General features: G+C 39.5%; 1 protein-coding gene across 1 annotated transcript in view; it reads left to right on the top strand.

Annotated features, from left to right (window-relative positions):
• LOC146384841 (integrin alpha-X) overlaps positions 1 to 16,236 on the top strand; it is a 33,110-nt gene continuing 16,874 nt past the window's right edge. Inside the window, exons 1-14 of the mRNA XM_084930253.1 lie at positions 1 to 109; positions 3,907 to 4,033; positions 4,885 to 4,967; positions 5,061 to 5,146; positions 5,233 to 5,347; positions 5,472 to 5,602; positions 5,716 to 5,858; positions 5,946 to 6,096; positions 6,268 to 6,403; positions 6,495 to 6,568; positions 7,690 to 7,807; positions 7,999 to 8,141; positions 12,699 to 12,845; positions 12,932 to 13,129. Of these exons, the coding sequence (XP_084786379.1) occupies positions 61 to 109; positions 3,907 to 4,033; positions 4,885 to 4,967; positions 5,061 to 5,146; positions 5,233 to 5,347; positions 5,472 to 5,602; positions 5,716 to 5,858; positions 5,946 to 6,096; positions 6,268 to 6,403; positions 6,495 to 6,568; positions 7,690 to 7,807; positions 7,999 to 8,141; positions 12,699 to 12,845; positions 12,932 to 13,129 (1,701 nt within the window). The 5' untranslated portion in view covers positions 1 to 60. The remainder of the gene's footprint in view (positions 110 to 3,906; positions 4,034 to 4,884; positions 4,968 to 5,060; positions 5,147 to 5,232; positions 5,348 to 5,471; positions 5,603 to 5,715; positions 5,859 to 5,945; positions 6,097 to 6,267; positions 6,404 to 6,494; positions 6,569 to 7,689; positions 7,808 to 7,998; positions 8,142 to 12,698; positions 12,846 to 12,931; positions 13,130 to 16,236) is intronic.

The raw sequence follows: 16,236 nt of genomic DNA, 5'->3' as shown, positions 1-16,236 counted from the left end.
AGGAAGTATTGCACAGCCACATGCTTGAAGAAACTTCAGCAGCAGTGTTAGACTTGAAAGATGCACTGGCGACAGCACGTCTATTTCCTCACCTTCGTGGTGATTGTTGGTAAGTTTCAAAATGATTGAATTTATTGTCATTTCTGAGATAGAGTTCATCTGCGGACAGGCATGGCTACTTTGTATATTTTCATTATAGTATTTTTAGAAGTCTAAATTTTTATTTTGATGAAAGAAAAATGTTCTGGTGTTGAAAAAAACTGAAACTAATCAGGAAATCCTCACAGGAAGAGTGTTTAGAACAGGAGCATGCTAGACACACTTTGAATTATTTATGCAGCTTCATGTGGATTTACAACTTGACAATAAAGATTTAATTGAGTTTCCGGTTTCATTGGTTGAGTTATGTTTGCTTCAGTTGTGTTGAGCTGTAGAAAAGCTCATCCAAACCATCCGCCCAACCAGAGGGCTGAATACAGTAGATTCAGTGCATGGGGGCTGGGGGCTGCACGTGTTTTAATGTTACATTGACGGACTGTTCAAAGACCCTTCAGCTGCATTATGTTCACCGTTTTACTGCTGTTTGGTGCTGAGCAGATCCAGGTGTGTACAGCTGTTCAAGGTTCTGTGTCTTTAAAGCCAAAACAAGGAGCTGAAAGGTGCAAAGAGATGTATATTTTTTTTTAAATGAGTCATCACAGTTTGAGACTTTGATTAATTCCTCTTTCATTTTTTATATTATTGGTTTTTTTTTTTTTAAATTTCACTTCAGTTTTGCTAGTTTCCAGATGTGTTTCCTCATTTCATTTTAGTTAGTATGGTTTAAAAATGTTTAGTTTGACCCTGCGACAGATCTGGGTGTAGCTGAGACAGGCGTCAGCACGGCAACCTGTAAACCTGAAATGCTTTCTCATGCTCTTTGTTTTGACACATTTAATAGGAATAAATAAGAAATAAATACGAAATAAAACCAAGTGAAAATTAGCCAAAAATGTAGTGAATTAATATGATTTTATTTACCCGTAATAATATCACAAAATTAAAGCGATGGAGCAAAAAATAAAATAAATAAATAAATAAAAAAAGCAGCACTGTGTAGGCCCTACCTCGCAAAGTGCACAGACTCACACTCAGTTTAACCCCCCTCCCCCCCATCAGTTCTCTGACACTGTTATCTTTGACACGTTTGAAAACTTACAAAAACAAAACTAGATACATTTCCTGTGCACTTTTTTTAAATCTTATTTTTAAGTAGTTACACAATGTTGCTTCAGTTATCTTGTTTTTCTACTTTCTATAATTTCAATATCTATTTCAGCTCAACATTTGGTTTTATTTACTATACTAACCTTTCTGCATCTTTGTGTTCATGTAAATAATTTTCATGCTTCGTGGTTAATTAATTTGCTACTCATCTACAGAAATGAAAAAATAGACAAAAGAAAACTTGTGACTAGGATTGGGAATTGATAAGAAATTTGTGATCTGGATTCCATTATCAATATGACTCATCGATTGTCCCTGGGTTCTCATTGGCTCTGTTTTGAGAGTTGCTAAGCAGCAATAAAGAAGTTACAGTCATGCATCCATGCTGTGGTTCAAATGTTTGTGCATGTTTGTGAGGTAGTTCCTGTCTTTGTTGTGATCATTGTTGGACTTATTACTCATAAAATGAATTATTACACAGAATACTTTTTTTTTTCAAAGTAATGCAACATGTTACTTAATTACTCCCAGGAAAAAGTAATTTGCTATACTACTCGTTACATTACTTTCATGTTACTCTGTAAAATACCTGAAACACTGTCTCATAATCACTATTTAACAGTATAAACCTGAGGCTACAGCCACACACACCAACACAAAATCCCTAATGACCACACACGTTTCTAAGATCTTTCTCTTAGTAGAACAAAACTAACCTTGGCTAGCTTAGTGTTAGCATGCTGTTTTTTCTTGTATTTGGAGCAGCATAATACGGTTGGTTCTGTCCTCGACACAGTTTTCCACATTACCGTTTATCTCGTCCAATTGTGCAATAAAAATAATATAGATGCTCATTTCCACATTCTAGACAGCATCACTATTTTCTTCCTCTGACAGCTGAAGTGAAATCAGCTGCCGATAAGTGGGACCACAGGCAGGCAGACTAGTCCCATTCCTTCCCGGTAGTCCCATTGGGACTACTGGGAACCAGTTTTCTGCAAAAGCCTACCCCGACTTGTGACACTGATGTGCTACGCTTCTAATTTTGCCTCAGTTATACAACTATTTTTATCTTGTGTTGCTGAATGTGGTCAAGTTGTGAATGGGTTTCCCAGTTGATTGGGCATATTTTTGCAGCTTGTCAAAGTGCTTATTATTTCCTTTACATTTGCCTCTGCTTGTATTTGCTAAGCAGCACATCCTGTCTTTACTTGCACTGACACACATCTGCACAGTCGAGCACCTGAATGACGGTTTCACTCCAAGATTTGAAATTAGGTTAACAACGGTGGCAGAAAGCTGAATGAGGTTTTTTTCTGCTGTGATCTCAATGGGGGAAGCCCACGAGGTGTATAAAGTCTTTAATGTTGCCATGGTGAGCTGTGCAAAATATAAATTGCCTGAAGTGTGTCACTATCATCTCTTACGTCTGCAGACTTCTAATACAATTAAGAGGAGTTTAAAAGAAGTGAGCTCATCAGACATCTTAATTTCACCTCTATTTCACCACATCAGTTTCCTGTCAAAGTTCTTGTGGTTTGAGTTGCATTGTGGGTAAATGCCAGGTTTTAACAAGGGAGGAGCTTCTGTGAAATGACAAAGATGGTATCTCTCATCCTCCTTCTGAACTGTGTCTTATAAGTACTAACTCTTCTCCATGCAGTTTCTGTGCACATTTTTAATTAAAAAAAAAAAAACCCAACCCTGGTACCAGTGCCAAAAATAGAAGTAACTATTTTGTGGATAAGATAAGAAGCAGGAGAAGAAGGGCGACTGCACTTAATTCACCAGTGCTTGGCTGAGATTTCCTCTGCGTGTCAGCTGTGATGTTGACGATGAAGCCTCAAGCAGGGAGTTTTTCAAATTGTTCATGTTTTAAAACTGGATGTTACCAGAAAGGGAGAGACTGAGTGGGTGTGACTGTGAAAGTGCAGCAGTGAACTCACCCTCGTTCTTCTTCTTTTGGACTTTTAGAATTGACCACATGTTTTATTCTATATAACCCAAAAGGAACTAATGAGCTTGCAAACCTATTAGGACAGTGTTTACTGTCATCTCACCTGTGGCCGTTATTAAAAAGAATGTGAGCTTCAGGTGGTGTCACCTTGGTTTCATTTTTCCGACCTAGAATTTCTGTCCTTTTATATTTTTATACTTCCCTCTCTGGCCAAAACTGTTTAAATGGCCAGCAGGAAGTGACTCCTCTAAACTGCACCCATGAGTCTGCTTCTAACCGTCCTCATCTTCCTTGATTCCAACTTTAATACTTTCCTGATGAGTCGTTATTCTTCAATCATTTTGTGAAACTTGTGTTCCAATTAGGGCCCAGAAACACATTCAGAAAGTGAAGTACACAATAATACCCATGCATTCACTTCTTTTCCAGCTAGATCCATACTATGTGATGTTATCCTGGTATCTCTCCCTCAATTGTCACTAAAGTAAAAAAAAAACCCAACTTAAATGGACAAAAAGGACAAAAAGCTGACTCTCTGATCTCTAACCTACTAATGAACACATGCTGTTGGGTAGTTTTTTGGGGCGTATCCCTACCAACTATACTTAGTGCAACTTCAGGATTTGTCTGTGATGTTTAATATATATTATTAAAACTTCAGTTATTTGTATTCTTCTTAAATTCAGATATTTTATATTTTAAAGTTGGTAGAACCTTTGATCATATTTTTCTCCTTTTCTCAGCTTCAACCATCCCTGCCTGTTTGGCTTTTAACATCAAAATGACAGAGCCTAAGAAACACGAGGGCGAACCAGGTGATTTCTATGGATACAAGGTGATACAGTACAAGTCTGGTGATGGTAACAAAAGGTATGTTCACTGAAGTTAAAATGAATATGTGAGATGATTCCAGTTTAGCATTCGTAAGCTGCTCCTGTGATGGGTTGTGGTTTTGACTTGAGCTTTGAATACTGCTGTGACTAATCTAACGCGCTGCTTAAAAGAGCAAATGCGTCTTTTTCTAGTTAAAACTCCGTTGCTGCATTTCAAACCCAAATGTTCAGAGTAATTAGAGAAATGAAAAGTTTCTTATAAATATTTACATTTCTGGGACATTTCTTTCAAAGTGTGTATTCACTCACCAGAAGCTTCATGCAAGACAAGATTATCGACTAATTATTGCATTTAAAAATCAGCAGCTGCAGAGTTAAATTTAAAAAAAAAAAAAAAATAGGAACACTTGTAGCTGCTTTCATTTTACTGAAAACAGTCAAATTAACTGAAAATGCTTAAGGTGGCTTAAGGAGCACAATAATACACAAAGCATGCCATCAAAATATTAAAGTTGATGGTGTTAACTGAAAATCAAAGCTGGGGTGTCGCACTCATTTAATTCAAGGGACACACAGAACCTAGTTTGATCCAAGTGATCTGGAAAAGTAAATGCACAACAAAGCTACAACATTTTTTTTCTATTATTCAAACATTTTGTATAGATCTGCCAGGACTTTGAACCTTTCCTGTAATGATTTTTTTCTTTTAAAAAGTTTACATTTTATGCTTCGTGAAGTCATCAAGAGGCCCGTTGTGACCCTTGGGCTCCATGTTTCACACCCCTGTGTTTCAATTGGTTGCTTTTTAGCAGCTGTTGGGGATCTTACAGTGACCTTGTCTTAGCTTGAGTGTCTGAATATATTAATTAGTGTTATCATTTTCCACAGGATAGTCGTCACTGCACCTCTCAGGCTAAATGGATCTGGAGGAATTTACCAACCTCACCAAAACAAGTGGTTCAACCCTTCTGGTATCAACTGAATATTACATAATTTATAACGCCATTAAAATATAGGAATACATTACTGTAAAAGTTTGTGTATTTTATAATAAAATGCTTCAGTTGCAGAGGACCTGCAGTCAAACACAACAGCAGTCAAACATCTTGGCTTGTCGATCGCTGCTGATTCCTCCGGCTCCAGATTCACTGTGAGTAAATCACTCTCTCTCCTCATCACTGTGAGCAAAACAAATTAATATGCAGAGCTTTATTTAACTTTTATGCTCTGATTTAGGTTTGCAGTCCAAGTTTGGTGCATGAATGCAATGAGACATCCTATCTGAACAGTATTTGTTATGAGCTCTCGGATCAACTCCAGAAAATCTCCTCTTTCAAACCCGCGTTTCAAAGTAAAGTGTGTTTTGAAAAGGCGTTCGTTAATGTTCATATGATGACTAAATTATTTTATTTTATTTTTTCATAAATTTTATGGTATTGGGACACAGACATATTTTTATTTTATTATTTTCCCAGATTGCACCAAAAAGACAGTGGACCTCGTCTTTCTGTTCGATGGATCAGGGAGTATGACTGAAGCTGAATTCAAAAAGAATAAAGATTTTATTGTGGAGATAATGGACAGCCTGAAGAACACATCGATCAAGGTCACTGCACTACTGCAACATTTAAGCATTCACAGCTTTTATTTTTTAAGATACTGTATATATAAGATATACTGTTTAGTGTCGTATCTAAATAATTTATGTTGGTTTTTCAGTTTGCAGCAGTTCAGTTCTCCACAACAGTCCACAAAGTGTTTGACTTCAACGACTATGCAGCTGGACGTGCTCTCGATAAACTTGACAATGATAAACATTTAAAAACTCTCACCAACACACACAGAGCCCTCGAATTCATTTTGTAAGTTTTATTTAGTGTTAATGTGTTCATGTTTACAGCTTGGTTTATTTTGAGTGTGACAAAATCTGTTTTCTACTTTTGTTTCAGTGATGAAATCTTTGACAACCAAGCTGCAGGCGCCTCCCCTGATGCAACTAAAGTTCTGATTCTAATCACAGACGGAGATCCCTCTGATACAGACAGAAAAGGGATAATTAAAAAATATGATGAGAAAAATATAATTCGTCTTGTTATTGGGGTAATGTCATAAATCATGTCTCCTCTTTCTTCTGTTTAGTGGCTCCTTTTAATGTATTTAGTTTTTACTGTTGTGGGTCAGAACAAGTCTAATGTGTAGAACTGATCTTTTTCTTATGCTGATGTCAGACTTGGAACTCCTTCATGTTTTAAAGCTGTGTTCTGGTTTCAGATCAAGAATGCAAAGCTGGATAAATTTAGGGCCATCGCTTCAGAACCAAAAGACAAAAATGCCTTCAAAATTGAGGATTACAATGGACTCAAAGGACAACTGGAGAATTTTCAGAAAAGGATCTATGTTGTGGAAGGTGGCGTCTAATTTCTTTCCCCAATTAAAAAGTGTATGTTATCTTCCACATGTGCAGCTGTAACATGTACTCCCTGATGATCCATATTTAGGTTCCAAAGGGGCTCGAGCAGAAAACCTGATTGATGAAATGTCTCAGAGTGGATTCAGCGCTGTTTTCAACAAGGTGAGCAAAATTTATCTGAGCACCTTAAACTCATCTGAAGATCAGAGTAAAGGCTTAGAAACCACACAACATGAGCTGAAGCTGAATTGTTAAAAGGCTTACAACTTAATTTCTGCTGCTGAATAACTGAAAAAATGAGTCCAGCTGCATCAGGTCAGATGACACAGTTGATCTTACATTCTTTTCTAATCATACCTGGGATTTCTGTCCTCTTTCTGTGGTCGCAAATTTTGAAACCATCCTGATAACCTTCTCCCACCAACGATGTGGAGATCCAACCTCTTTAGATCCAATTAAAATCAAGACACTCAAAAAGATGCTCTGGAAAAGAGTAGAATTCTTGGAACAGAGTTTAATACACTGAATCATATGAACAGCAGGAAAAATACATACAGACATTTAGCAAGAAAATTACAAAGCAGAAAGCAAGCAAAGCAAAACCCCGGTGTGTACAGCCTTAAGCACAGACAGCAGAGCAACACAGAGACGGACAGAGAGAAACAGCAGAGGGGAAGAAAGTGCTGGGGGTGTCCTCTGGTCCCCTAATATATAGGGACCAGTATCCCCGCACCCTGCTGCTGGGTAACTTTCTCACCCGTCCAAACACAGCTGCAGGGGTCAGGTAGCGGCCAAGGTCTTGGCCAGAGGCCAGTCAGGACTCCGGCTACCCTTTGGCTTTGGCTTATCACAATAGGTCATGACACGGTCAAACATCACACATTAATCCTAATTATTACATCTTACACAGCAAGTGGCACATAACTACATAGGTTACACGCTTCAGTGTAGGTTCAAAGTGTGTGTGTGTGTGTTTATATCGTATGATATTTTATCGTGATGTGTTCAGGATCTCTGTTACAATGTTACTGTTTTGGTTGTGCTGCATGAAAGATGTTGAGTGTGTATTGGGGAAGGTTAGTTACCGGAGCTGGAGAGTGAGTTATTCAGGCGAACTCTCAACAGCATTAACTGCCCTGTTACTGTAAAACTTTAATAAACCATGGTGAAGCAAAATGCCTTGTGCTTAAGACTCTACATGAAAGTTAAAATATGGATGTTCAGTGCACATACATATCATACAAAAATTCACCACATTTCCACTTGTGCGTTCCTGTTTATAGGATACACTGATTCTGGGTTCAGTGGGAACAAACAGCTGGCGTGGTTCTCTCCAAGAACGTCGAGATAAAATGGAAAAACAAATTGAGGATCAAGAAATGGAGATGGACTCCTACATGGGTAAACTTTATTTACACATTATCTGATCTTTCTTTCTTTAAAATAAGATTTCGTTATTTGGCTCAACACTAGAACAAATGAACTCTGGAAGCTTCCAGTCTAAATCAGTTTTAATATCTTCCAAGTACAACAAATACACGTATTAGTTTTTCAAATAAAAACATGTTGTGTGTTATATTTGCCTCTTGCAGGATATTCTGTCTCTGTTGGAGAGAGGGGTGGTGTTTCTTTGTATTTCACGGGTGCACCCCGGTTTCAGCACACAGGACAGGTCGTACTTTTCAAACAAAACAGCAACAACTGGATCACAGCACAAAGATTAACTGGCGACCAGGTCGGTAACTTATATGGTAATTTTATTCTTCATATGGCTCAGTTTGTTTTTGGAAGTCATTGTGTGTCACCATGTCATTGTTGATAACTGAATGCAGTTTTGCCTTGAAAGAAATACAAATTTTCTTGATCAAATGTACTGTTATTTCTATTTTAAATCACTTCTAAGTGTAGATCAGTGATTCACATTAACAATTATAGAAAGATGCTCTATATTATAAAGTAAAGACAGTGAAATATTAGAGAACCACAACAAGCAGACGATCAGCATGATCAAACACTTGATTGAACTCTACAGGGAGTGCAGAATTATTAGGCAAGTTGTATTTTTGAGGAATAATTTTATTATTGAACAACAACCATGTTCTCAATGAACCCACAAAACTCATTAATATCAAAGCTGAATGTTTTTGGAAGTAGTTTTCAGTTTGTTTTTAGTTTTAGCTATTTTGGGGGGATATCTGTGTGTGCAGGTGACTATTACTGTGCATAATTATTAGGCAACTTAACAAAAAACAAATATATACCCATTTCAATTACTTATTTTTACCAGTGAAACCAATATAACATCTCCACATTCACAAATATACATTTCTGACATTCAAAAACAAAACAAAAACAAATCAGCGACCAATATAGCCACCTTTCTTTGCAAGGACACTCAAAAGCCTGCCATCCATGGATTCTGTCAGTGTTTTCAATTCAATTCAATTCAATTCAATTTTATTTATATAGCGCCAAATCACAACAAAAGTCGCCTCAAGGCGCTTCATAGATACAGAGAAAAACCCAACAATCATATGACCCCCTATGAGCAAGCACTTTGGCGACAGTGGGAAGGGAAAAACTCCCTTTTAACAGGAAGAAACCTCCGGCAGAACCAGGCTCAGGGAGGGGCGGCCATCTGCAGCGACTGGTTGGGGTGAGAGAAGGAAGACAGGATAAAAGACATGCTGTGGAAGAGAGACAGAGGTTAATAACAGATATGATTCAATGCAGAGAGGTCTATTAACACATAGTGAGTGAGAAAGGTGACTGGAAAGGAAAAACTCAATGCATCATGGGAATCCCCCGGCAGCCTACGTCTATTGCAGCATAACTAAGGGAGGATTCAGGGTCACCTGGTCCAGCCCTAACTATATGCTTTAGCAAAAAGGAAAGTTTTAAGCCTAATCTTAAAAGTAGAGATAGTTTCTGTCTCCCGAATCCAAACTGGAAGCTGGTTCCACAGAAGAGGGGCCTGAAAACTGAAGGCTCTGCCTCCCATTCTACTTTTAAATACTCTGGGAACAACAAGTAGGCCTGCAGAGCGAGAGCGAAGTGCTCTAATAGGGTGATATGGTACTACAAGGTCATTAAGATAAGATGGGGCCTGATTATTTAAGACCTTGTATGTGAGGAGCAGGATTTTGAATTCAATTCTGGACTTAACAGGAAGCCAATGAAGGGAAGCCAAAACAGGAGAAATCTGCTCTCTCCTTCTAGTCCCTGTCAGTACTCTTGCTGCAGCATTTTGGATTAGCTGAAGGCTTTTCAGTGAGTTTTTTGGACATCCTGATAATAATGAATTACAGTAGTCCAGCCTGGAAGTAATAAATGCATGAACTAGTTTTTCAGCGTCACTCTGAGACAGGATATTTCTAATTTTAGAGATGTTGCGCAAATGGAAGAAAGCAGTCTTACATATTTGTTTAATATGTGCTTTGAAGGACATGTCCTGGTCAAAAATGACTCCAAGGTTCCTCACAGCGTTACTGGAGGCCAAGGTAATGCCATCCAGAGGAAGAATCTGGTTAGATACCATATTTCTAAGATTTTCAGGGCCGAGTACAATAACCTCAGTTTTATCTGAATTAAGAAGCAGAAAGTTAGCGGCCATCCAGGTCTTTATGTCTTTAAGACATTCCTGCAGTTTAACTAATTGGTGTGTGTTATCTGGCTTCATGGACAGATAGAGCTGGGTGTCATCTGCATAGCAGTGAAAATGTATGCTATGTCTTCTAATGATGCTGCCTAAGGGAAGCATGTATAATGTAAACAGAATTGGTCCTAGCACTGAACCCTGTGGAACTCCATAATTAACCTCAGTGTGTGAAGAGGACTCTCCATTTACATGCACAAATTGGAGTCTATTAGATAGATATGATACAAACCACTGCAGTGCAGTACCTGTAATACCTACAGCATGTTCTAATCGCTCTAATAGGATATTATGGTCAACAGTATCGAACGCTGCACTGAGGTCTAGCAGGACAAGCACAGAGATGAGTCCACTGTCAGAGGCCATAAGAAGATCATTTGTAACCTTCACTAAAGCTGTTTCTGTGCTGTGATGAGCTCTGAAACCTGACTGAAACTCTTCAAATAAACCATTCCTCTGCAGATGATCTGTTAGCTGTTTGACAACTACTCTTTCAAGGATTTTTGATATGAAAGGAAGGTTGGAGATTGGCCTATAATTAGCTAAGACTGCTGGGTCTAGAGATGGCTTTTTGAGTAAAGGTTTAACTACAGCCAGCTTGAAGGCCTGTGGTACATAGCCGATTATTAGAGATAGGTTGATCATATTTAAGATCGAAGAATTAATTAATGGCAGGACTTCTTTGAGCAGTTTTGTAGGAATGGGGTCTAAAAGACACGTTGATGGTTTGGAGGAAGTAATTATTGAAGTTAACTCAGAAAGATCAATTGGAGAAAAAGAGTCTAACTTAACATCAATGATACTAAGAGTAGCTGTAGATAATATTACATCTGTGGGATGATTACTGGTAATTTTTTCTCTAATGATAATAGTTTTGATCTGTTCACCATCAACATTGCGTGCAGCAGCAACCACAGCCTCCCAGACACTGTTCAGAGAGGTGTACTGTTTTCCCTCCTTGTAAATCTCACATTTGATGATGGACCACAGGTTCTCAATGGGGTCCAGATCAGGTGAACAAGGAGGCCATGTCATTAGTTTTTCTTCTTTTATACCCTTTCTTGCCAGCCACGCTGTGGAGTACTTGGACGCGTGTGATGGAGCATTGTCCTGCATGTAAATCATGTTTTTCTTGAAGGATGCAGACTTCTTCCTGTACCACTGCTTGAAGAAGGTGTCTTCCAGAAACTGGCAGTAGGACTGGGAGTTGAGCTTGACTCCATCCTCAACCCGAAAAGGCCCCACAAGCTCATCTTTGATGATACCAGCCCAAACCAGTACTCCACCTCCACCTTGCTGGCGTCTGAGTCGGACTGGAGCTCTCTGCCCTTTACCAATCCAGCCACGGGCCCATCCATCTGGCCCATCAAGACTCACTCTCATTTCATCAGTCCATAAAACCTTAGAAAAATCAGTCTTGAGATATTTCTTGGCCCAGTCTTGACGTTTCAGCTTGTGTGTCTTGTTCAGTGGTGGTCGTCTTTCAGCCTTTCTTACCTTGGCCGTGTCTCTGAGTATTGCACACCTTGTGCTTTTGGGCACTCCAGTGATGTTGCAGCTCTGAAATATGGCCAAACTGGTGGCAAGTGGCATCTTGGCAGCTGCACGCTTGACTTTTCTCAGTTCATGGGCAGTTATTTTGCGCCTTGGTTTTTCCACACGCTTCTTGCGACCCTGTTGACTATTTTGAATGAAACGCTTGATTGTTCGATGATCACGCTTCAGAAGCTTTGCAATTTTGAGACTGCTGCATCCCTCTGCAAGATATCTCACTATTTTTGACTTTTCTGAGCCTGTCAAGTCCTTCTTTTGACCCATTTTGCCAAAGGAAAGGACGTTGCCTAATAATTATGCACACCTGATATAGGGTGTTGATGTCATTAGACCACACCCCTTCTCATTACAGAGATGCACATCACCTAATATGCTTAATTGGTAGTAGGCTTTCGAGCCTATACAGCTTGGAGTAAGACAACATGCATGCAGAGGATGATGTGGACAAAATACTCATTTGCCTAATAATTCTGCACTCCCTGTAGTAACAGGAACAGACCTCTAGCAGACTGGTTGAGATAAAATAAGACAGAAAATAAGAGCATAGAGAGAAATCACAAATGTCAAACATGACAAAACACAAGCTAAAGGAGAGAGAAGACAGAAGTCACCAAGGTGCTTTAGTGATATCGCACAGGGATTGAAAAGATGGGAGTGAAAGAAATATGAAATGCATCACTAGTAGTCTGAGTCTAAAATGATGATAGCGTTCAATGTTTGCAACTTTCCAGACTTGTGCAAAGGCAAATAAACTCTGTGGCTACACAGAGGAAACCAAAGAACTTCCTTACACTGGCACCTTGTTTGATTTAATAAAAACAGTTCAAAAAGAAAACTTGTTCAAAGCACCGTAAAGGATTACACTTACTTGGCAGGCGTACATGTCGGTTTCTGGAAATGTTTTTAGTCGTCATAATTATTTTATTTTGTGAAATCATATTTTCTGGCAGTAATATTGTGTTTTCTGTACATGAAGCATTTTCCCTGCATTGATCATTTTTGAGACACATTTTTTTATATCCCTAAATGATATAAATCTATAATTAAAACAACACTGAACTAATGATATAACTAACTTGTCAGATCGGTTCCTACTTCGGCGCCGAGCTGTGTTCGGTGGATATTAACTCAGACGGTGACACTGATTTCCTGCTGGTGGGAGCGCCAACGTTTTACCAGCTTCAGGAGAAGAAAGAAGGTCAGATCTACATCTACACTCTGACTGATGAGGTGAGCCACCACTTTGTGAGATTACAGCGTGACACTCATTGCTTTCATGATCAAACTCAATGAACTAATCTCCTCTTTTCTCATAGCTGCAACTGAAAAGTGAACTGATTGTGATGGGACCATCCATGGGTAGATTTGGCACCACCATATCCAGCCTTGCAGACCTGAATGGAGATGGACTCCGAGACATTGCTGTCGGAGCTCCGCTTGAGGATGATAACAGAGGTGCTGTGTATATCTACCTTGGAGACAGACATAGAGGGATACGCAGCACTTTCAGCCAGGTGAGAGACGGACATGGAAACCACAGTAACCATGAACAGCAATGGGTTTGGAACAAGTGAAATATTTTTCAGTAATATTGAATTTAATTTTGAAAACATTTTTCTGTCACAGTCTTAACACCTACATAAGTTACAATCAGCAACAGCATCGTAGGAACTTATACAACTTATAAAACCTTATGCATGTATAAATGGAGATAGATGGACATAGCCACTGTGACATCACTATAATTTAAGCTGAGAAAAGTCAAAATATCAAAGTAACATGAGAAACTTTTTAAGTTTCTCAATCTTTGACTTTACTAAAATCAACATATTTAGCCGACTTTTCTTGTTCATCCAATAACAATATTCCTCTGAACTTAAAAATTTATTTTAAACTAAAAGAAAGTGAAATTCTTGTTTTTGCTATTACAACTTTTGACAGCTTACTTATTTCCTGTTTGTCTTTTTTTTTTTTTTGGCCACAAGATTGGACAAATGGGAGCATCACTTAAAGAAAGATGTCTGCTGTTTAATTTTTTTAAAAAAAAGGGGAAAACAGAGGGCCAGATCAGAAATGTTCTTGCTAACCTGACAGGAATGTTGTAATTAGGTCAAGAAAAATATTCAAGTGTCTGGAGGTAAACCTCAGTGAACTCAATAATAGTCAAAGGTTGCTATAGAATCAACTTCAACTTTATTTGTGTAGCACATTTAAAACAGCTACAGATGACCAAAGTGCTTTAAATGGTAAATGGACTGGTTCTTATATAGCGCTTTTCTACTCTGAGCACTCAAAGTGCTTTACACAACTAATTCATTCACCCAATCACACGAGCTCTTCAAGTGCTAAGTATCTAACATTCATACACATTCACACTTTTCTGTTCACCTCGGTGAACTGTCATCTCCCAGAGCTCCTTTAACTTGTGGTGTACCTCAGGGGTCCATTCTAGGCCCCCTGCTATTTATTCTGTATTTGCTCCCTCTGGGCGATGTGCTGCGCAAACATAACGTGTCCTTCCACTCCTTTGCTGATGACATTCAGATCTACCTCCCTCTGAGGTTAGACTGTAAGGACTCTCTGCAGCCGTTATTCTCCTGTCAGTCTGACATTAAGACTTGGATGGCTCTTAACTTTCTACATTTAAATGAAAGTAAAACTGAAGTCATTGTGTTTGGGCTTCCTAAAGACCCCAACCTTTCCTTTGATTTTATGGGACCCCTAACTTCCGAATGTACTTCCTCCATTAAGAGCCTCGGTGTTACTTTTGACAGTGCTTTTAAATTTGATAAACAAATCAGCTCCGTAGTCAAGGGATCTTTTTATCATCTACGGATTTTAGCTAAAGTCAAGTCCTACCTGTGCAGAAACGATCTAGAAAGGGTGGTCCATGCTTTTATTACTTCACGGCTGGACTACTGTAACTCCCTTTATGCTGGTTTAGATCGTTCCTGTCTGCATCGCCTCCAACTGGTGCAGAACGCTGCTGCTCGCATGCTGACCGGTTCCAAAAAGAGAGACCACATCACTCCGGTCCTCTGCTCTCTCCACTGGCTCCCAGTTGCTTTTAGGATTGATTTTAAAATTTTACTGCTGGTTTTTAAGGTTCTTAACGGTACTGCACCTCCTTACCTAGCAGAGCTTCTTAGCATTTACCGCCCCAGGAGATCTTTGAGGTCAGCAGACCTGATGCTTTTAGATGTTCCCAGGTACAGATTAAAGACTAGGGGAGAGAGGGCTTTTGCTGTGGCTGCACCCAGACTGTGGAACAGTTTACCTCCTCACATCAGACTCTCCACAAGCCTAGGAACTTTTAAAACTGCTCTTAAAACTCACCTCTTCTCATTGGCTTTTAGCAAGGTTTAACTTATTGTTTTGTCAGTGAGGTGTTTTATGTACTTGTGTTTTATTGTATTTTATATTTGTATTTTATTGTACAGCAATTTGGTCAGCCTTGGTTGTTTTTAAATGTGCTTTATAAATAAACTTGACTTGACACGCCGATGGATGCATCGGAGAGCAACATGGGGTTAGTATCTTGCCCAAGGATATTTGGCATTGTCACGGCGAGTGAGATAAGCCGTATAAAAATAATAATTGAGGATCCAATCGCAGGCAGAAGTGGAGGAGTGAAGGTGGTTTATTGAACACAATGCGCCAGTGGAAAAACGGAAACAGAGATCACACTAAACTATACTGGAGACAACTAAACTACTGAATACAAACCGGAACTCAAACATGAAGCAAGGTGGACGACGGTACAAGATGGTGACGGCAGGGAACACACGGATGAAACATGGTGGAATACACAGACGGACCAGCAACTACAATGACAGAGGACACGACTTAAATACACACAGAGAAACACAGGGGAATTACACACAGGTGGTGGACACAGCTGGGAATAATCAACAAGACGAGACAGAGGTAAAACTGAACACACTCACATGAGACGCAGACCTTCACAATAAAACAGGAACAAGAAACCATCACACTAAGACGCAGACTCGACATAGAGAGACAGACAGAAAATGACACATGGAACTAGACAAATACTAAGCAGACACAACCGAAGAACAAATCCTAAACAAACAGAAACATGAAACTCTAATAATAAACATCATAATCATCATCATCATCATTAACACAACAAGAGAACAAGAAAACAATCCCTGACGCAAACTTAAACCAAAACATAATAAACTCAAAATACTGGGTAGAAACTGACCCAGAACCGTGACAGTACCCCCCCTCCAAGGGCTGGCTCCCGACAGCCCCAAACAGAAAACAGAACAACAAAACCGAGCACCAGACCAGGGCGGGCTGAGGGGGTCCAGGAAGGAGGGTCCGAAACAAAAAACAAGGAGCACAAGAGTCCAGATCAAACCAAAAACAGGTCAACACAAAACAAGACTATTCATGAGTCCACAGTAAAGTCAGGGGGTCGACCCGGAGGTCGACAACACAAGAGCCAAAACAGTTCAGGGGGCCGACCGTGCACACGGCAACGGCGGCAGCGTAGGCAAAACCAATCAGGAGGCTGACCACTTGGAAGGCAGTGGCGGCCACTGAGCAGGTCCGGAGGTCGGCCGCGACCTGACGGCAGCGGGACGGCTGCGGG

This window comes from Perissodus microlepis, chromosome 6 (genome assembly GCF_051167445.1).
Source record: "Perissodus microlepis isolate ML-2025 ecotype Zambia chromosome 6, ASM5116744v1, whole genome shotgun sequence".
Taxonomy (NCBI): domain Eukaryota; kingdom Metazoa; phylum Chordata; class Actinopteri; order Cichliformes; family Cichlidae; genus Perissodus; species Perissodus microlepis.
Note: the sequence above shows the minus strand (reverse complement) of the source record. Positions and strands in the feature narration are given on the sequence as shown.